General features: G+C 38.2%; 1 protein-coding gene across 3 annotated transcripts in view; it reads left to right on the forward strand.

Annotated features, from left to right (window-relative positions):
• Positions 1-4,920, forward strand: part of LOC105226367 (UDP-N-acetylglucosamine--peptide N-acetylglucosaminyltransferase 110 kDa subunit) — a 162,803-nt gene extending 157,883 nt beyond the window's left edge. For all 3 annotated transcript variants that reach the window (XM_049451231.1, XM_049451229.1, XM_049451230.1), the window contains exon 10: positions 4,538-4,920. In XM_049451231.1, the coding sequence (XP_049307188.1) occupies positions 4,538-4,805 (268 nt within the window). In that variant the 3' untranslated portion in view covers positions 4,806-4,920. The remainder of the gene's footprint in view (positions 1-4,537) is intronic.
• Positions 4,921-23,014: the final 18,094 nt, after the last annotated feature.

The following is a 23,014-nucleotide window of genomic DNA, read 5'->3' on the forward strand; positions in this document are numbered from 1 at the left end:
AAAGTGACCAAAGACCTTCAAATTTTTAAAAGAAAGTGGTCTTCAGCAGCTATGAGAGTATCGGACACTACCATAAAATCACTAATGAACGGGGTTCCGGAGAAAATAAAAATATTTATAAATAACACATAATTCTTGGTTTATTCTCTAGTTTTTCAAATTTAAAATAAATGTTTTTAATATTATAAAATATTTTAGTTTATAAAAATCGGACAACTGGTTTAACAAATTTTTTCATTTTTGTAACGGACAATTTTATTCGACGCAGTCCTTATTTTAATGTAATTAAGGGGAGAAACTTTGTTATGTGGTTTAGCGCTTAATAAGAATGGAATTAGTTTAGCTCTTAATATGAATGAAATTGAGTTAGACCTTAAACTAAGCTTCATATCCCTAATGTAATAAATTCAGATCCTTTGGTAGACGTTTTGTACATCTTCTCAGTATATTAAATTAAGCCACTTTGATTGAGTTTAGGTCAAATATGTCTTATTTGAGGATGGTTCTAATATAATGAAATATTATGAGACTAATTTAGTCTAAGAACTACATATAAGACACATTAAGATAGACTTCAACAGAAATACATATGTATGTATGTGAACCCCACCCAATATGAATTGGATGTTTTTTTCGAATTCATATACCTTAAAATGATTAGAGCAGATTCTGGAATTTTTGCTAAACTCTTCATCACAAGAGATGTAGCATATATGCTTTAAATCCTCATTTTTTAAGAATCTCAAACGTATATAACCTACATATCGTTACCTGAAATGCAAAATAACGTATCATCAAAAAATTCGAAATTGAGTGTCTTATTGATTACGCTTCACTACGAGGGCTGTCCGATAAATAACCGACCTAACCATGATGCACGCGACTTTTTCAAAATTTTTTTTTTTTATTTTTCTACATAGCCTCCTTGTAACTCCACACACTTCTCCCAGCGATGCTCCCATCTCTGCAACCCTTCCAAATAGTACTTGGCGTCTTTGTCTGCAAAATACGAGTTCACGAAAGAGATTGCCTCCTCATTTGACGAAAATCTCTGGCCGCCGAGCGCAGTTTTAAGTTGAAACAAAAAAAAAGTCGCTTGGTGCTAGATCCGGTGAATAAGGTGGATGGTCAAGCAGTTCGAACCGCAATTCGTGGATTTTCGCCATGGCGACTGTTGAGGTGTGAGATGGTGCGTTGTCTTGGTGGAACAAGACTTTCTTTTTTTGCAAATGTGGCCGATTTTTCGAAATTTCTTCCATTAGCTTATAAATAATGATGCGTAGTATGCTCCTGGTATAGTTTTTCCTTTTTCAAGATAGTCGATAAAAATAATTCCATGGCTGTCCCAAAAAACACTCGCCATCACTTTCCCAGCCGAATACACAGCTTTAGGTTTTTTTGGGGCTGGTTCCCCCTTTTCAATCCACTGTTTAGATTGGATTTTTGTTTCGGGCGTATAATGATGAATCCAAGTTTCGTCTACAGTTATCAATCGGCGCCAAAACTCGGTCTTATTGCCTCTAAACTGAGCCAACAGAGCGCTGGAAATGTTCATGCGCGCACGTTTGTGGTCTAGCGTAAGCAAACGCGGCACCCAACCCGCGGACAGCTTTCTCATGCCCAAATCTTGGTTTAATATGTGACAAACAGTTTCTTTTGACATCTTCATAATCTCAGCTATTTCCCTAACTTTAATCCATTTTATTTCGTGTTTCATTCATGCCACTGTAAATTTCTAGAAATGTTGTTACGTTATTTTGCATTTGTGGTGACGATATATCGCTCATTTGCTGCAAGACCGGCATAAGTCAAAAAAATCGATTCTCCAGAAAACTGACTACAACCTTACACGGTGACTCCAACCTTACACATCTTTTCAAGCGGAGCATATAAGAGGTATTCATATGAATTTTTCACTCAACATGAAGTATCATATAACGAACAATTCTGCAGCATTAACTCAAAAATCACGTTTTTTGATTTATGCCGGTCTTGCAGCAAATGAGCGATATGTATACACTAAGACGGAAATTTGTGTTCTATAAAATCGCGTTTGCGGGAAATGTTCTACGGTTCATTATGGACAACTTTGCTTAAGTCTAAAACCTGTTTCGAGCCAGCGGTTTTTAAGTCAAGTTTAATTTTTCGAGATTATAAAAATTTTTTGTTCGTTTGTTTTTGGATATATGAATGAAATTTAATACATCGGTGAAGGTTGTGATTATTTCGATCATTTGTTGGATTGGAGAAAATCAGAGAACTATAACATATATCTTCGAGTTTAATTTACGAATGCGGGATCAACTTTAAAAATGTTTAATAAAATACACTTAAAACCTATTTAATGTTGTTCATAGTTGTCCAATTTTCTTTACGTTAGTTGACGACAAAAGTGAAGATTCACTTTTACATTATATGTATATGTATATATGTATGTGGAAGTCGCAAATGTTTTTCTTCGTGTTTTGTTAGTAACGCTGAATATTTGAACCAAACATTCATCATTTGAACATCATATTAAAAGTGCATCTACAGTTTTCTGGACTTAACAACAAATATATGCGACTTGAATCTTCAAATAGTCACTCCGTTTTTGTGTCCAGAAATTATAGATATTAATTTGGAAATATCTAGCAGAGAGGCCATCATTAGAGGAATACCTATCAAAAGTGTTGTTCTGCAATGTACCAATCTATGCTTAAAAGTTTCTGCTTTGTGTTCATAATAAACTCAAACCAAATTCACCTTTTGTTGGAAACAATCTATGGCGAGATCATAGTCCGTTCTGCTATTTTGAACCTACTGCGCGATTTTCATGTATGTCACAAAGTACTATCTACTTGTGTGTAAATTAGTTACTTAATGATGATATAATGTGCGGTGCGTCCCATAGCCTTGGTGTAGGCGACTAAATAAGGACTTACTAGCAATGCATACTTTACATTTTATTACGTAATATTAATATAAAATATAACTTTTTAATTAAGTTTAAGTAAGAAAATATGCATATGCATGGATTGAGAAACCTGCAAGTTTCTGCTAGTGCAATTAACAGCATATTATATTATATATTTCAATCATTTGCTTTGATTTTGTTTATTTTCACTGTTTAATTTTCGAGTGTTGATATGAAATGATTGTTAAAAATAACGTTTCCATTTTTTCTTGCTGGTTTCAGCCAGTTTTTTTTTTTGTTTATTTTTCGTTATTTGCTCTTTGTGAGAGTAACTTCAGTTATGTGCTGAGCACATAGAGAGCGACACGACAGTAAACTGTAAATGGCGGCGTGAAGCCTGCTACAAGAACATTTGTAGGACGGCATATCAAACACAACCACAACACGAAACAACACAGCTGTCCATTTTGTATGTACACAATTTCGTTGTTGCCATACTAATACCTTTCATTTCAATGATAATTTAATACATATTTTGTTCAACGTGAAATTTTGTATGCTAAAAACACGTAAATAGATAAATTTATTTGTTTTATTATAAATTATCAATTGTTATTACAAATGAGATAATAGAGCTATTTTATGCTTCTCTTTGTAAAATAACGTTAGGTTTGTTAGAGCTTTGAATAATTTTACACATAAGTGGCATCACTCCTCTCTACTGTCGTTGGCAAAATTAGAAATAATTTTAATTTAGAGAGAGCGATAACCGAAAGCCTGCTGTCGTGTAGTCGGTCAGTTGTCTATATAACTGTGTCCATAATAACGTGTGTATTTTAATACTTGGCCGATGTGGTTTGCAGTCTCGAGTAATCCACTTCTTCATTAGCTTTTGGGTGCTCATGAGTCATTTGCATTATTTCTATTTTATACAAGTACGTTATATACGTATGTATAATATACTCGTATGTGTATATTCCTAAAGAAGCAAGAAGTTATAAGCTTAGTACGCAGCTCTCAAGAAACGTAAAAACTTCATATAAAAAAACGCTTAAGAAACGGTCCAGAAACGTTCCTGCGATAAAGTTACTTGTGCTAGTACGCAGCTCTCAAGAAATCTAGTACTAATTTTTAATACTTTTTTTCAATAAAATGTGAATATGGCAAACCTGGTTTTGCGAAGAAACATCAAATCAACAATTGTTTCTTGAAGGAAATTCGAAATAATCGTCAAATTCATCCTAAATTAGTTGAAATCATTATTATAAAGTATATTCCATTTTGAAATGTTGTATAAACCAACCAATCATCAACAACATTCCTTAAATCTCAATGAAAATATTTGTGTTACCATACACATACATACATACATACGCACAAAGTTTGTTTACTTTGTTTATTCTCTCTTGCTCTTCTAATGTGGATCATTCACAATGCGTAACGAGCTGTCAAAATTACTTGAGAAATAATGTATTTTTGTTCTTGAGCAATTACTTGAGAGCTGCGTACCAACCTATACATACGAATACATATGTACTTTAATACATGTCTATACACTATACACTTCTGTATGAGAAATTAATTTGAAGATTTTGTTTATTATAAGAAGCGTACTATTTTATAATATTATTTTATTTACAGAGTTGCTGCATCGCAATTAGCTACATTGGGATGTCCGGAACTTATAGCACACACAAGACAAGAATACGAAGACATTGCGATTCGTTTGGGTACTGATAGGGAGTATCTGAAAGGGATGCGAGCAAAAGTGTGGAAAGCACGAGTGGAAAGTCCTTTGTTTGATTGCGCCCAATATGCTAGGGGTTTAGAAATGGTTTTTAAGCTAATGTGGGATCGGTTTGCAGCCAATGAACTCCCAGACCATATTTCTGCTGTTTCGGACAAGTGAATTTTCTATACACTTATTTTAAATATTTATTATTTCACTTATATGAAATTAGAAACTGAATGTTGTTTATAGAGCGGCTTAAGGTTATTAAATAGAGTCACTTGTATATTTTGAATTTTTGTTAATATTCTAATGAGTACTATCCACGCATTTTCAATACCGAGCACAATGTGCAGAATAATGTAGATTTGTTAATCTTGCGGTTATTAGATATAGCACTAAAAATCTTACAAATATTACGGCTGTAATTTCGGCTATAATTAAGAAAAATTAAAACATACCATTATTATAATTATCCGTTTTGATGTTCGGATCTTTCGGTAATCCTTCTAGGTGCATATCTGTATCCTTTTATTCTAATTATCGGAGGCGCTATTGAACTTATTTATTATTGAGTCTATATTCGTGCGGATTGCAAGGACATGGCGTAACTTGACCATTAATTTTTTAAGAAAACCACTCTCGAAGGACACGATGTTTTGGTGGAAGTATACACATAGTGAACATGCTCTAATGATTTAAAAGCGGTGATTTTGGCTTGGAAAACGAAGAACCCAATTAAAAGCTTTGAATGTGAGGAACTGGAAGTATTCCATAATGATTGTTGAAGAAATTTTGGAAGTCACTCAAGCAGACATTTCAAAACGTTTAAACGCAACTGGAATGAACGACAATTCCGAAGGACTATTTCGAAAACTGTGGCTGTGCAGTTTTAGCATCACTCGCTTCATTTTCCACACATTGCCCCTTCTTACCACAATTTGTACTGATCAATGCAACGGGTATCAAAAACAAGGCTTAATTCGTTCTTGGCCGCCAAAACGGCGCAGTTCTTACAGATGAAAGTTAAGTTTCGACATTTTTCGTGGTCCATCCCAATGTCAGAATTTTACCCACCTTAAGGGCTAAACAAATTTTAACAACTTAAACAGATATACATAGAATTATAATAATACATAAACTATAGTGCACAACTAAGTTCCCGTTGTTTGTCAACAGATGGCTCCAGCATTTAGGGGTGTAAACACATTTCTCCTTGTTAAATCAATTAACTACCACATGCACTGATTTTTTTATAACAATTCATTTTTAATTTTACTTTAATTACATTCGTAAAAAATAAGCAATTTCTACGACACAAAAGTATTTTCACACCCGATTTGTTAATTAAATATTCAATCTGGCCACTCATTTATTAACAGTTATTCAAATTGTGAATCATTTTGGCCTTGTGAAATTCATTTTTGTGTTCAATAACGTGAAAAACTAATTTTTCTTATAAAAATGTCTTCCAAACAAAAGGAAACCACTAAATCTTAGCAAGTTGTTTGCTGAAATAGGTGAAATGATTGGCAGAAGCCAGTTCACAATTCGCAACATCATTAATTTGGAAATGTTATTCATGTCATGACCGTTACAAATGTACTACATGCGGCTGGCTATGATTCGCCGAAAACATCCGTTGATATCTTCACGTAACCAGAAGAGCGCCTTAACTACGCATACGAGTATATCAAAAAACCAAACTCATTCTGGGACCAAGTACTTTTCTCAGCTGAGTGTAAGTACAATAGCTTTCTCGGCGATGGTCGTACTATGTCGTGGAAAAAGCCAAACAATGAATTTGAAAAACAAAATCTTGCTCCAACAGCTAAATACGGCGGTGGTCGTGTAATGGTGTGGATATGCATGGCTGCTGCGAGTGTGGGTGAGCTGGTATTTGTCCATCAGACAAAACGATTTATTTAAATATTTTGAAGGATAATTTGAAAAACGTGCCCAAAAACTAAATTTACCAATCCGGGTCATTATCTTGCTGAAATATGCATGATCAGCAAGGCAATGCCCCGAGACATGCGTCGAATTGTAAGAATGTGGTTTACCTATAACACCGCATACGCTTTGTCCCATTCTTCACAATCTCCTGACATCAACCCAATATTTGTGTGTAATAGTTGGAAAGGCGGATGAGAAAGCGGACCGTTTGCTATCAAACGAGAGTTTGTGGAATGGCACAAATAACCCAGCAAACGACTCAAAAATTAGTTTATTCCATGCCAAGGAGTCTGGAAGCTGTCATCAATGGTCTTCTTCTTCTTTACTGGCGTAGACACCGCACCGACACCGATTATAGCCGAGTTAAGAACAGCGCGCAAGTCGTTTCTTCTCTTCGCTACGTGGCGTCAATTGGATATTCCAAGAGAAGTCAGGTCCTTCTCCACTTGGTCCTTTCAACGGAGTGGAGGTCTTGCTCTTTCTCTGCTTCCCCCGGCGGGTACTGCGTCGAATACTTTCAGAGCTGCAGTGTTTTCGTCCATCCGGACAACATGACCTAGCCAGCGTAGCCGCTGTCTTTTAATTCGCTGAACTTTGTCAATGTTGTCGTATATCTCGTACAGCTCATCGTTTCATCGAATGCGATATTCGCCGTGGCCAACGCGCAAAGGACCACAAATCTTTTGCAGAACTTTTCTCTCGAAAACTCTCAACGCCGACTAATCAGTTGTTGTTATCGTCCTAGCCTCTGCATCATAGAGTTATCCGGAGCTTCATTTCCAGGCTGACATTGTTGGTGGTTTTTACGCTGGTTCCAAGATAGACGAAATTATCTACGACTTCAAAGATATGACTCTCAACAGTGACGTGGGACCCAGGTCGCAAGTACGACGACTGTTTGTTTGATGACAGGAGATATTTCGTCTTGCCCTTGTTCACTGCCAGACCCATTTGCTTTGCTTCCTTCTCCAGTCTGAAAAAAACAGAACTAACAGCGAGGGTGTTGAGGCTAATGATATAAATATCATCGGCGTACGCCAGCAGCTGTACACTCTTATAAAAGATTGTACCTGCTCGATAAAGTTCTGCAGCTCGAATTATTTTTCCAGCAGCAGATTGAAGAAGTCGCACGATAGGGAGTCGCCTTGTCTGAAACCTCGTTTGGTATCGAACCGCTCGGAGAGGTCCTTCCCGATCCTAGCGGAGGTTTTCGTTTGCTCAACGTCAGTTTACACAGCCGTATTAGTTTTGCGGGGATACCAAACTCAGACATCGCGGCGTAAAGGCAGCTCCTTTTCTTGCTGTCGAAAGCAGCTTTGAAATCGACGAAGAGGTGGTGTGTGTCGACTCTCCTTTCACGGGTCTTTTGCAATATTTGGCGCATGGGGAATATATGGTCGGTTGTTGATTTGCCAGGTCTAAAGCCACACTGATAAGGTCCAATCAGTTTATTGATGGTGGGCTTTAATCTTTCACACAATACGCCCGATAGAACCTTATACGCGATGTAGATGATGCTTATCCCACGGTAGTTGGCGCAGATTATGGTGTCTCCCTTTAAATTCCAATTGTTGGACATGCTTTCGTCCAACCATATTTTACATGCTTCTTATCAGTTCTTCGCCGCCGTAGCTCGGCCGGCAATCCATCGGCTGCTTTGTTGTTCTTCAGGAGGGTAATTGCCATTCGAACTCCTTCATGGTCGGACAATGAAACGTCTGCTCCATCGTCATCGATTGGGGAATCGGGTTCGCCTTATCCTGGCGTTGTACGTTCACTGCCATTCAGCAGGCTGGAGAAATGATCCGTCCATAATTTAAGTATGCTCAGGGCATCGGTGACAAGATAACCTTTGGGGGTTCTACAAGAGTACGCTCCGGTCTTGAAGTCTTCTGTAAGCCGCCGCATTTTTTTTTTTTGTAGAATTTTCGAGCGTTACCCCTGTCGGCCAGCTTATCAAGCTCTTCATACTCACGCATTTCGGCCTCTTTCTTTTTCTGTCTGCAAATGCGTCTCGCTTCCCTCTTCACCTCTCGGTATCTATCCCATCCCGCACGTGTTGTGGTCGATCGTGACATACCGTAACGAATGAGCATAGACTATCAAAGGTTACACCTAAAATCTTAGGGTTATTGACAGTCGGAGTTTTGACGCCACGACTGCAATATTAAGTTCAAGTCTATACTCCTTCGTCCAGTTCGCAAAAATCGTCGCTGTGGATTTGGTGTGGGAAAGTGTGAGGTTCCGTGCAGTGAGGAAACGAGAAAGGTCGGAGAGGCAGTGTTTACTTTCAAACACATGTCATCGATTCCATTTCCCGACGTCAATATCGTGCAATCGTGCGCGTACGAGGTTATGGAAACCCCCTTCGGTGGCTGCGAGTGTTTCGAGATGTAAAAGTTAATCAGTAACGGGGAGAGGGCACCACCCTGCGGAACAACCCCCTGTTTAATTCTTCTCAGTTTCACCTTGAAATAGTACGGATGATTGACGACCGCCCAGGTAGTTCATGGTCTACCTCTCCAGTCCTGGAGGAAACGTAGTTTTCTCAATGTCCTGCAGTAGCGTTGTATGGTTGACTGTGTCGAAATAAATCCAACGCTACTAGGATCGCTCTCTCACAGGGTGGTTTCTGGTTGAGGCCACGAATTATCTAAGCATTTATGACGCTAAGTGCTGTGGTGGTGCTGTGCACTTTTCGGAATCCATGCTGGTGGCTGGCTAGACTAAGGTTGTGAGTGAAGGTCGGGAGTAGCAAGGCCTCAGGCTATGTTGCCTGTTTGAGCTCCTGGGGACCGTGGAAGTCCTCTGTCGGCACTTGATTGCAAAACCGTAGAAGCTAGTGTCGCAGTATTGCGTAGACAACATGGTGTTACGTAACTCGTTCTAATAAAGATCTCCCTGGTCAGATACCAGTGGAGGCGTGACAATAATATAAAATCAACATTGTGTATAGCAAAATGTATTAAAATTGCTGGACTCCCAGGTCGGATACCAGTGGAGGTTGTACGGATAAAATTATACAGAGGCACACTCGGAATTAATGGTGATGATCTCCAGATGTTGGAACAATGGTTGAGCTGCGTGCTGAAGTTAACAGATGTTGAAAACGGTGTGGCGAAATATATCAAGAAATGAACGTCCGCCGATGTTTACTGCTCGAAGTTCGTGGTCGAAAGGAGACGTTCACTTCCAGGACGAAGCTTTTTGCTCGTTGGGCGGTGGTGGATTAGTAGCTGGGTGTATTGGTGTGTGTGTGGTATTTTCTGCTGCTTCCAATGGTTGTGTGGTGTGTGGGGAAACTCACTCGTCAATAATTCGGTATAAGTAACTGTGGGACGGTATTTCAATCTCCTTACCTACAGCAGCAACCGAAACCATTGGTTTTCGAGAAATGCAAATGCAACAGCTGGTACGACGAGAAGTGCCGTGTCGCAGCCGAGAGACAACAGACTGCCAACGCATTTCCAGACAGAAAAGGAGAGGCCGAAAAGTGTGAGTATGAACAGCTTGACAAACTGGCCGACAGAGTAATGCTTGAAAATTCTACGAAAAAATGAGGCAATCCATTGCCCTACCATGAAGATGTTCGAATAGCATTTACCCGTCTGAAGAACAACAAAGCTGCGGGGGCCGATGAATTGCCTGCCGAGCCATTCAAACTCGGCGGCGAAGATGATAAGGGGCATGCATCGACTTCTTTATAAAATATAGTCAGACGAAAGCATGCCCACTATTGGAATTTAAGTGTGGTTTGCACAATCTACAAAAAGGGAGACCCTACAATCTCCACCAACTACCGTGGGATAAGCCTCCTCAACATCGCAAATAAGGTTCTATCCGAGCGTATTGTGTGAAAGACTAAAGCCTACCGTCAGCAAACTGCTTAAGGCCCGGCAACTCAACAACTGAACAGATATTCACCATGCGTCAAATCTTGGAAAAGGTCCGTGAAAAGAAGGTCTCTCTCTTTATCACTTTTTAAAACTGAGCCCGCATCGCGGCACACGTTAACGAGCGAAATTCAAATATTTTTTTGTTTTCGGATCCTTGTACTCGCTATCGAATACGCTCTTTCGAAATTTGAAATTTCCTCGATCGATAACGTGTTCTCGTTTGTACGAAAGAATCGAGATCTCGCTCGTTAGCTATTTGAGAAACGTTATAGTACAAATTAAAAAAAGAGTTTTGAATATATCAGTTAAAAATAATCGGAGGTAAAATGTTAGTCATTTTTCTTTTATTGAGTTTATTTAACATGTATTATAATTATAACTAATGATTTAAGAACAAATGTAAGCAAAATAAATATGCGTCAAAAAATGTGATGAGTAATTTTATGCTACAGCATCAGAACTTAGCAAAAAATATTTTGCCTAATTGTGGGCAAGGCAAAGTTGCATTAAATAAGCTATGGGATGCATTGACGCTAAAACTTAGCTCTGCCGCGCCGATGAAAGGTGCTAAATTTTGACGAAAAGTAAGATCAATACAAGTAAATAATATTAGATAAATAAATAAAATAATAGATGACTAAAATAATAATAAAATACAAAAGTAGGTATTTACTGATCAAAAGCACAATATAAAAAAGAAAAGTTCTTTCAACAAAGCCTCGAAACAATAGACTGGTGATGGTCAGTACGAGGAAAAGCTTTTAACTGTAGCAGAAGAGCAACTCCTCCAAGCTACGGGGATAGATGTTGCAGTAGAAGAAAAATCTTGAGAAACTAATTGCTTTAAAGAAGAGATCGCTGCAAATAAAAGAAGAGGTACATAAAGCAGATATGCAAAGCAAAGCTGTAGAGTTGCAGATTAACAATATATACGACATGTTGATTCCAAGTTCCTGTTTTTATTGAAAATATATTTATTAAAAGAAAATATGAATTCAAATGTTGTTTGAACGTTTAACTCAATTATTATCTAAGTACAGCATAATATGATATTTAATTTTATGATCAATTTAGTTAATTAAGTCTCATTTCCCGTATCTATTTCTGTATTATTGTTTTCATTTACAAAATATTTGAAATATGTTGGATTTTTAAACTGTATGCAGATGTTATGCAACGCTACACATACATTGCCGAACTTTGCCACCTTTTCAGGACTATACAGACTTCTTTTATCATTACTAAAAATTTTCCACTGGCCCACCGGCTGATTGAAGCATTGGTGGTACTGCGGTTGATAAATGCCCTTTAAATTTTATTTCCGATGCGATGAAAGTAAATGCGTCTTTAGTCAGTCTAAACCGCTTCCTGAATCTGCAAATGATTTAAAATAATAAGATCTATACTAAGTTAAACGGTATAATTAAAAATTTTCTTAGGATTCAGGTAAAGCCATGGGATTACTTTTATTACGAATCCTGAACCTTAAGGTCATTTGGTGATATTTTTCATCTGAATCGGATGAACTTGTATAAAAAACACGTTAGGGTTCATTTTATTGAATGCAAAAAAAAATTTAGTAAATTTATATACACTTTATTACACATATTGTAATATAAACGTATGTATATTGAATATTTACGTTCAATTCCAATTCAAATACTTTTTTATTTTGTTTTGTTTCGTATTTCAATATATTTGAAAATCTCATTTAAAGCTACACCAGGGGAGTTATTTCATAAAATTTCTATTCATTTCGTATCGTGTGCGGATCACTCGACACGTTACGAAATTTTACTCGATACGATTACTTGCTCGCTCACGACTGCCGCGATTCGGGCCCTGGTTTTAACAGCACGAAAAGGATCTGTTTAATGCCGCGATGTCTGAATTTGCAATCCCCGCAAAATTAATACTTCTGTGTAAACTTACGTTGATCTGATGAGTGGACGCTATTAGTTTTCAAGAGAAAAGTTCTGCGAAAGATTTATGCTCCTATGCGCATTGGCGACGGCGAATATCGCATTAGATGGAACGATTCGAGTTATAAGACTACATTGACATAGCGCACCAAATTTAGAAACAGCAGCTGCCCTGGCTAGGTTATGCCGTATGGATGAAAAGACTCCTGCTCTGAAAGTGTTCGACGCAGTACCTGCAGGTGGAAGCAGAGGAAGACCTCCATTCCTTTGAAGAGATCAGGTGGAGAAGGCTGCACTTGGGGCCTCGAATTGGCGCCAAATTGCTAAAGATAGAAACGATTGGCGACCTGTTGTTAACGCGGCTATAACCGCGTAAACAGTGTCTGCGCCATTAAAGCTTAGAATCTAGCTCTCAAGAAATGTAAAAACTTCATATAAAAAAAACGCTTAAGAAATGGTAAAGAAAATTTTCCGCAGGAAATTTTCTTGTGCTACATAAAGTATGTAGCTCTAAAGTATAGTATGCAGCTCTAAAGAAATCTAGTACCAATTTTTAATACTTTTTTTTCAATAAAATGCGTGTTTGCCAGTGCTGGTTTTGCAAAGAAACAATTAATCACCAATTGTTTATTGAGAGAAATTCGAAGTTAAATTCATCCTAAATTAGTTAAAATAATTATTATGAAGTTTAGTTAATTTTGAAATGTTGAACAAAACTTACCAATCATCAACAACATTCCTTATACAATGTTCAGACCGATAATTTTAAGGGATTAGATTACATATAAGCCCTTCAGTAATCAGCCCGTTCTCACCGCCGTTAGAAAGATAAAAAAACAGCTGTTTTTTCAATTAAGAATTCACATCGCTTAATAAAGTTTTTTGAAATAAAAGCCGTGTTCTTTTAAATATTTTCCATATAATGGATATTATGGACGCATTTCTTTATTTGGGAAGTCGATTTTCAGATGAAATTAGATTCATCGCTTGTTTGTTTACATTTTTTTCTGTTTGTAGTGTCTAAATCAGCTGTGATAATGTAATAGATTTACAATGCTGACGAATAGATGGCGCAAAATCGGAGTCGCATGGAGAGATTTAGAGTGGATCAGTTTCAAATCACTACTATGAACTGTCATTTCAACAATTGCTTCTTGAAGGAAATTCAAAGTAATCTTTAAATTTATCCTAAATTAGTTAAAATCGTTATTATGAAGTATATTTCATTTTGAAATGTTGTATAAAACTTACCTATCGTCAACAACATTCCTTAAAACGCAATGAAAATATTTATGTTACTACACACATATTACGTACAAAGTTTTGTGGCGAATGAGACACCACAATTATATATATATTTAAAACTATTTATTGTATGAATACTTGTAACCTCGTTGGCGTCTGGATAAAGAGTGACGCTTCTTAAGACTAAAAATTAAGAATTCAGTTTAAGCTGAAATTCCAAGAATGTACGGAGAATTTATAACTGACAAAAATAGCGTTGCCATATGTGAGTGCCCACAATACTCCCCCAAATAAAGACTTGCTGGACTTTTTGAGGTTGAGTTTAAATATCAGATCCTAGCGCGGGTGCAAATGTTTCAGGTCCTTTGGTACATAGGTGAGAATACGACTATGTGGCGTGCTGTCGAATACTTCATCATTGGCCAAATGAGCTGGTTTTAGGCGCTCGATACTTACATTTATAACCTTGCCGTTAACCTCGATGGCAAAAACACGTTCATCAAGTCTTTTGATCACTTTGTGTGGGCCTGAATATGGCTGATCAAGTGGTCGTTTATGGGTGCATGTTGACAGTTCTTTGAAACAGAACGTTTTCTGACGGCAATGGTGGGTTGAAGGAACTGGGCCCTATTCCACAAAACAGCTTATCAACTTTTCACTTTGTACTTTGCAAATTTTTCGTCAATTTGCAAAGCTTTCTGTTCCACGGAACTATGAAATTTGACTCTATTTTTGCAAAGCAAAATTTGATAAGTTTTTCAAAAATTTGCTTTGCAAATTCATATTATCATAACTACTAGTCAAGCTTTCAAAATGTTAAGACGTGAGTTTTTGTTCGACACTAGTTAAGACGCGGTTAAAGCAAGAAATTATAGAGATCGATAGATTCGGGACCACAAAATTTCAATTTTAAGGAGTGCTTCCGTTTAAATCCAATCCAGGTGGATTTTCTTTTAAATAATGTTGAACAAAAATTAGAGCACAATACACAGCGCAATCATGCTTTGTCGGCTGAAAATCAACTGCTACTGTGCCTACATTGGCTCGGAAATGGTTGCCAGTACCATGGAGTTGCAGCTTTGCATGGTGTTGCAAAATCCACAGTTTGCAGAACCATCCATAGAGTTGTCGACATTATAATAGACGTTTTATTTCAAAAAACAGTGCGATAGCCCGATGATGTCAGTGATTCCCTTCTGTGTGTGGTTGCGTTGATTGCACAATCATTAAAATTGATAATCCTGCTGAAGAAGTTTTCAATCGTTGCCACAAAAAAACACGCCTTATAATTGAAAATAGTTTTGGCATTCTTAAAGAAAGATTACCGTGTCTAAATTATTTGCGACTGAGGCCTGAGTTTGCAGGAAAGACAGTCATAGTTTGTTCCATCTTACTCAATATTGCCTGTAGCATCGGAAGGAGTAGTGAAAATATGCAACCCAGTGAAGACACTGACAATGAAAGCGAGGAATTGGATGAAAATGCTGAAGAAGAAAATGATGCCCTTAATAATATAGATCAAGAGAGTGGAATGGAAAGGGTTACTTCCCTGCTACAATACTTTACCTAATGCCAACTATTATAGTATTGTTTTAAAATAAAAGTGGTGTTTTGGCGATGACCTTTTTCCACTGCAAAAGCATTGTATCTTTTTGGGGCATTTTTTGGGTTTGAGATTAAGGTCTCAGAGAATAAATAATAAAGGAAGTATTTTTGTACTTATTTACATCATTTTATTAATTTCAGAGCTTTTTGCTTTTATCACAAATCATTTCAAAATAAAATGTTTAGAAATCAAATATGCACAAATGAAAAATTAGCCTTTGGTAATCAAACCTCCTCAAATAACAGACGCGATACATTTTCTGTTTCTGACGTTGCAATTCCCAGTGTGATAGCAGAGGGTGGAAGTAGCAGCTCCCTCTGCAGTTTTAGGCATTGAAGTTTCCGGTAGTAAACCTCAACCTCAAGGAGCTCCATCCGGCATTTTTTCTCTCTATCCAAAGTTTCACTTGGATACTTGGTAGAGCGCTTCCTCTTTCTTGGGTTTAGAGGTGGATTGGCAATTGTTTCTTCTGAAATAGATATTCTGGAATCATTCTCAGCTGACGGTAGATTTTCTGATTTCCCATAACTTTCTGGCAAATTCAAACCATCTACCACAGCTCAGTCTGATTCCAGACTATCGATGATGGCCAAGTCAGCTTCATCCATTACCTTGTCCTTCCCACCTCCTTATCCAGTATTTCGGGCGTTATCCCTTTTACTCTGCAAATTAACAAAATTAAATTCACAAAAATACAAAAAGTTTCTCGTTAAAAACCGGAAGCTCGATTTTGATTTTAAAGCCATGGTTTCTTGGGCAAATTTTCTTAGAATTCATCGTAGCTTACGATTTTGATAATCGCTTCGTCGAAAAAAAAATTGACCCACTCTAGTACACATAGCAATGAGTAATATTTTGGTTAAACCGATTGTTATCAGCAAGAGTTGTTGATTGAGTGCACTGTTAACTCACAACAACAATATCTATGATGACGTTTTGTTTTGTTGTTGTCAACAACATGCTTGTTAGTTATTAGCAATGCACAATATAAGAATTCCAACAACAACAAATGATGCAAATATAATTATTTGCTATGTGTAATCAATAAATTGTTGTACTTACCATTGTCCGGCTCTTCCAGAGCCCAAACAAACTGTCCCTTGCATAGGTCCATGTTTTTTGTCCTGACGCCAGTTGTAGGGATTGGGCTTTTTTTAACACATCCTCCCATGCTGCCTGTTTATCTAATTTGTTAACCTTCACAAAGAAATGTATACTTAAATATGCTTGAAATTTACAATTATTTATTTAAAAAATACTTACTCTGTTGTTTTGATAACTAGCAAATAAAATGCTTTTTTTTCTTTTATTACATTTAAAACAGCAAGTTTTTTTTTCAATTTGTATTTTGAGGCTCATTTTAACAACTCATATGTGACAAAGTGAAAATGCAAACTTGATAAAACGCTTTGTGGAACACTTTGCACACTCACTTTGCAAGAGAGTGCAAAGACTTTGCCAATAAAGCGCAAAGACTTTGCCAATAAAGCGCAAAGACTTTGCACTGAGCGGAAAGAGCGTAAAGTCTTTGCCAAAATATGCTCAACGCAAAGTGAGATTTGCAAAGAATATTTTGGAACAGAAACGCTTTTCACTTTGCAGTACAATATCAATTGATAAGTGCAAAGTGAAAAGTTGATAAGTTGTTTTGTGGAATAGGGCCCTGGTCTGATTTTCCTCATATATGAGCGAAAACCTTCAAGGAAAAATTGGGAATCTCCCGGTGGATGTCCATCTGAGAAAAATTCGCCAGGAACCCGGAGTGTTGTCCCATACAAATATTCTGCGGGAAATGCCTTTAAGTCTTCCTTGTAGCAAGTTCTCAATCCCAATAATACTGTTGGTAGAACCTAAGTCCACTGAGAGATTTGATGACACATGATGGCGGCTTTGAGCGTGCGGTGCCACCTTTCTACCAGACCGTTGGCTGCTGGGTGGTATGCCGTAGTGCGAATACGTTTGCCGCCGATTAACCGTGCTAGAGCTGTAAAAAGCGCTTTTTCGAATTGGGTACCTTGATCGGTAGTGAGCAACTTGAGGCATCCGTAGCGGGCGATCCAATGGGAGTAGAACGTGTTGGCAACCGTGCTTGCCATTTCGTAAATCGGTCGACCATAGTACTTGAATCCGTGAGAGTCCGGCAATGATCAGACTAGGTCCAAATGGACATGATCGAATCTCTCGTCCGGAATATGGCGGGTGCTGTGTGTACATGGCGACCTATTTTGGAACGTTGACATGGGACACATTCTCGAGCCCATTGCGTAACATCTTTGTTCATTGATGGCCACACGTATCTTTGAGTGATGAGTTTCACTGTCACTCTGCCGCTGGGATGTGCGAGGTTGTGTAAAGTTTGGAAGATTTTCTGACGTAGCGGTGCTGGTACGAATGGTCTGATGTTATTTGTTGAAACGTCACAATAAATAGTCTGCCCGTTGGGATCAAATGTAAGCGTTTGGAACCTTGATGAGGTTTCGTTATTTGCAAGAAGTTGTTGCAGCTCATCGTCCGAGGCCTGCGCTCGGGACAGCGTCAATAACAACTGCTGGTAGATGCGTCGTTTCAACGCGTGAAAAGGTGTCAGCGACGTTGTTGTCTGAACCGGAGATGTATTCAATGTTAGTCGTAAATTGGCTGATGAATCCTAGCTGTCTGATCTGGCGAGGTGAAGATTTATCCGATTGTTGATGGAACGCAAAAGTCAATGGCTTGTGATCTGTCCTGACAACAAACTCACGACCTTCAACCCAGTGCCTAAAGTACTTGATGGCTTCGTATACGGCTGTCAATTCCCTATCATTTGTGCTGTAGTTAATCTTTGCGGGTGACAACTTTTTCGAGAAAAATCCAAGTGGCCTCCAAACGTTTTTATGTTTCTGCTCTAGCACCGCTCCCAGCGCAGTACAAGATTCGTCACACGTAATCCGAAGTTCGGCGGCTGGTAATGGATGAGCTAGGAGGGTTGCGGCTGCTAGTTGTTCCTTGATGTAGATGAAAGCTTGTTCTAATTCTGCTGTCCAAGGTACTTGTCTGCGATCGTTTTTCTTCTTTGAATCTTTTAAGAACTTGTTGAGAGGTGCTTGGGCAGCGGCAGCGTTTCTGATGTGTCGTCGGTAGAAGTTTATTGTGCCGAGGAATCTTCTTAGCTCTAAAATTGTTTTAGGTTTTGGGAAACTCCGTAGCGCCTGGACTCGGCTTGGAAGTGGTGCGGAACCGAGTTTCGAAATTCTATATCCCAAGAAGTCGACTTCAGAAGCACCCAAAATACATTTTTCCGCGTTAATGCACAGGCCGTATTGGCCAAGTCGCTGGAATACTAATCGTAGGTGTTGTATGTGTTGTTGTTCACTGGAAGATGCTATCAGCAGTTCGTCGATGTAAGCATAAACGCAATCGAGGCCCGTGAGTGCTTCGTTGATAAAGCGCTGAAAAGACTGTGCCGCGTTTCGGAGCCCGAATAGCATGCTGATGAACTCGAATAACCTGAACGGGGTTATTGTGGCGTTTTTTGGTATGTCTTCCTCGGCCACCGGAATATGATAAAACGCACGCTTGAGGTCGAATGTAGAAAATATGTTCTTTCCTGCTAATATTGTGGCATAATCATGAAGAAGCGAGATTGGGTACCGGTCGGGAGTGGTTCTTTAGTTGAGTCTACGATAGTCTCCGCATGGTCGCTAGTCTCCATTTTTCTTCTTGGCCATGTGTAAGGGACTAGCCCAGGGGCTATTTGACGGTCTGGCATGACCCAAATCGATTAGGAGCTCAAACTCCTTTTTGGCCACTTTGAGGCGTTCAGGACATAGCGGTCGAACACGTTGCATGCACGGTGGTCCGGTAGTAGGGATGAAATGTTTGACCGAGTGTTTGATGGCTGTGCGGTTCGAGGGGTTTCCCAATAGTTCTGGAAAATCTTTGAGGATAGCCGTAAATTTGTTGCTCTCGGTTAGGGCCGTGACCGCTGTAATGGGGGCGGTTGCATAATGGCCTACACTGTGCGAGTCTGAATTAGGGTCTACCAAGCGACCACGTTTGAGGTCCACAACTAATCCAAATTTATGGATGAGATCTGCGCCGATGATTGGATACGGTACGTTAGCTATGCAGAATATCCAATGGATCGGATGCCGTAACCCTATGTTGAGGGTGAGTGCCTTATCCCCTTAGGTTTCGATTTCGCTACCGTTTGCAGCTTGCAGTCGAAAAGATGTTGGCATTTTTTTGTTTTTACCGGAAAGTGGAGTTACCGAAATATCCGCGCCAGTGTCGACGAGGAATTTCGTACCTGATATGCGGTCGTAAATGAATAGTCGGCGATGTGTTATGTTGCCACCAGCATACGCCGTGTCTACTGGGGGCCGTTTGTGTTTCCCTGAAACGTGCAGGGCTGTGTGCACTTTTTGGCACGTTGACCAAATTGAGCTTGTAGCATTGTCCTGTGACGTGTATTTTTATTGCGATTGCTTTCGTTGAATGATGCTTTGTCGAGCCTCTGAGCCAGCTTTTCGACTTGCCGTGCCAACTCGTCAAGCTGTTTTTTGATGTCACTGCCAGCAGCGAATTTGTGGGTCACAACCATTATACCGGGATTTTCATGTCCTCGCTGAACTTCCATGAGGCGATCTCCTGTTTGCGCTTGAATAGTGTTGTTTTCTTTACCAGTGGCAGCAAGTGTTAGTTGTATTTGTAGAAGAAGACGGTCAAACCAAATGGTGCGCACAAATGCTACGTCTAAACGATTTCCTCCCAGGCGGTGGATTTCTGCCAGCAGTTCAGACGGCCGTCGATCACGTAGTTCGACGCCGGATAGCAACATTTTGAATCGGCGTTCCTGAGGAATGGCATAATGATTAAGCAGTGCATCCTTAAGTGTGATATACTTATCTGTTTCGGGCGGATTAGAAATAATGTTTTCAACCACGATAAGTGTTTCTTGATCCAAGCGAGCTGTTACTGCATAATATTTCGTGCGTCCGTTGTTATTTTTCTGAGTTGGAACTGTGCTTCGACGGCAGCAAACCACAATTGAACCTGCTGGTTCCAAAACGGCGGTAGTTCGATTCGTTCGAATCGGTCGATGTGCATAGCTTGTAGTGGTGGGAGCTGGGAAGTTGTGTTTGTATCAAAAAATTCCTCGGTGGGGTTCTCGTCTTGCGAATCTGGACACCAATCGCTCGATTTGGTTGCACAATTTTGTTGTTGGTTCATTTAACGTGTACTGTTCAATTGTAGGGGTCACCAATTATGTGGCGAATGAAACACCACAATTATATATTACAAAAAGTAGTATTAAGTTGTATTTGTATTGCTATATGCATCCCTTATTATGAACAATAGCTGTAGGTATATGGAATAGCATTTGTCTTGTTGTAGACATCTGGCGCCGCGGCGGTCTGCTTGTCGAAACAATAGACATCTGGCGCCGCACTGTCTGCTTGTCTACTTAAACAATTGCTGAGTCTGGCGCCGCGGCTGTCTGCTTGCGTCTGGCGCCGTATAGCATTATGTTCTGGTAATTTCCAGACGCAATATTCTAGAAGGACACGTCGGCATCAGCGAGAAGTGCGTGGCAGTGCCAACGTAATCAATCAGTGCTAAGAGTAAACTGCTATAGTGTAGACGAGTTGTGAAATAAAGAGTTGTTGAATTAAATTAAACAGTTTTGGTTTTATTTGTCAATCCAGAGATACGAACCTAACAAAGTGAACTAGCAAGCAGTAAATTCGTAGCAATATATTTAAAACTATTTATTGTATGAATACTTGTAACCTCGTTGGCGTCTGGATAAAGAGTGAGGCTTCTTAAGACTAAAAATTAAGAATTCAGTTTAAGCTGAAATTCCAAGAATGTACGGAGAATTACTAACTGACAAAAATAGTGTTGTCATATGTGAGTGCCCACAGTTTATTTTCTTTGTTTATTCTCTCTTGTTCTTCTAGTGTAGATCATTCACAATGCGTAACCAGCTGTCAAAATTACTTGAAGGAATAATGTATTTTTTATTCTTGAGCAATTACTTGAGAGTTGGATACGGAAGAAGAAAAAGAAGTTTTTAAAAGTTTTTTGTAATTTCTCTTTAAATTATAAAGCTGCGCTAATTCACAATAGTCACAATAAATTGACCGAATCAGCTATCCATATATCACTAGATTCTGCAATTGGTGTTGTTTTTCTTTTTTCTTATTGAATACATTACCAAAATTAACCTAAATAAAAACGTTCGTCCTTAAAAAGTTTTTGAATTTTTGAATATTTGTTTTTGCATTTTTTTGTTGCGAAATATGTTTTAAAATTTAACAAGGACTGTCCATGCAAGCACACATGATTAGTGTAACAATTTTGCTTAAACATTGTATTCTTTTAGATTGATAGCTAGTAAATAAATTTTAAAATTCTAAAAAAATGTTAATATTTAACTTGAAAAGTCAAAGCACAAAATTTAGTAATTTCACGACAAATAAACAAACAACACCAAAACCAGCTGTGTAAGTTTTTAATGTTTGTTGTTTAATTATATTATGAGTTTTTTTGTAATTTAAGGGGCTATACCAGGTGTGACGCATGAAAAGTTAGACGATTTTCATGAATTGTTTTAAGAGAAAGTACGCTGTTGAATATTTCGAACTTCTTTGAACGTAATAAGGTATATTTTAAGATTTTTTTTACAAAAATGTTGAGAAATAACGGAGTTAGGGGCTGTCTTCGGAGGTGCCAAAAAAAAAGTGCCCCAACTGCTGACATGAAAGTTTATTAAACTTAAAGTTATTTTCTATACAATGAACTACGATCTTTGAAAAATATCAAAAATTAAGAAAATTGCGTATTTTTGAAAAAAAAAAAATCGTTTTTTTTTTTGGAAAAAAATTGTCGTTTTTTTAATGCGAAATTGACAATTTTCAACCAATTAAAAAGATCGTAATGTATTCAACTATACCCAGTTTTAATTTGAAGTCGATCGGTCAATTTCTGGTTGAGTTATGATGCCAGCAATTTTGAAAAATGTCGTTTCGAGAAAAAAGGCGTTTAAAGTTTCTCTTATATATGTATGTTTTCACCTCCGAGCGGTCGCTCTTTAGAACGCTGCCATCCAAAAACTGTTCAAGAAACGACCTTCCCGATTTCACAGCATATTTACGGAAATATATTCTATCGGAAAAGCTAATAAAAAAAAATTTTTTTTTGAAAGTGTCACACTGGTGTAGCCCCTTAATAGGATTAGCAGAAAGACATTTGACTATAAAACTATTCACAATTAAGAAATTGGGGTTTTTCGGTAATGTATTAAGGGTTATATACACTTGTGTGGTTTGGAAATATCGATATTTTTTATTGCATTTTCTTAAGGTATATCCTTTTAATATTATTTCTTCCAAATTTCATAGAGATCTGAGCACTAAAACTAAAGTTACAGCTGTCAACAACGCGCTTCCAAGTACGTGACGTACTTTGAACGCGATTATATCAAAACCGATGATTTTTAAAAAGGACAGTTGCGGTGAGCAAGATTTCTCAAGAACTATGTCACCTGTCGATCTAATTATCTAATTTTTATCTCATACTCAAACGAAGGATTTTTTATTTGAAACAAGTGTGAAAACTGAATTTTTTTACCCGCAAAAATAATCATCGCCACATTTCGCCAAATCCTTTCCTCAAGTACGGTGTTATGATATATGTAAACTAAAGAAAACTGTTGTTTTTGTAGATGAACCATCGTGCTCCCGCAAAGCGTGTAAGAAAAAAAATGTATCAGCACAACTG

The sequence above is a fragment of the Bactrocera dorsalis genome, chromosome 3, assembly GCF_023373825.1.
Source record: "Bactrocera dorsalis isolate Fly_Bdor chromosome 3, ASM2337382v1, whole genome shotgun sequence".
In the NCBI taxonomy this organism is placed as follows: domain Eukaryota; kingdom Metazoa; phylum Arthropoda; class Insecta; order Diptera; family Tephritidae; genus Bactrocera; species Bactrocera dorsalis.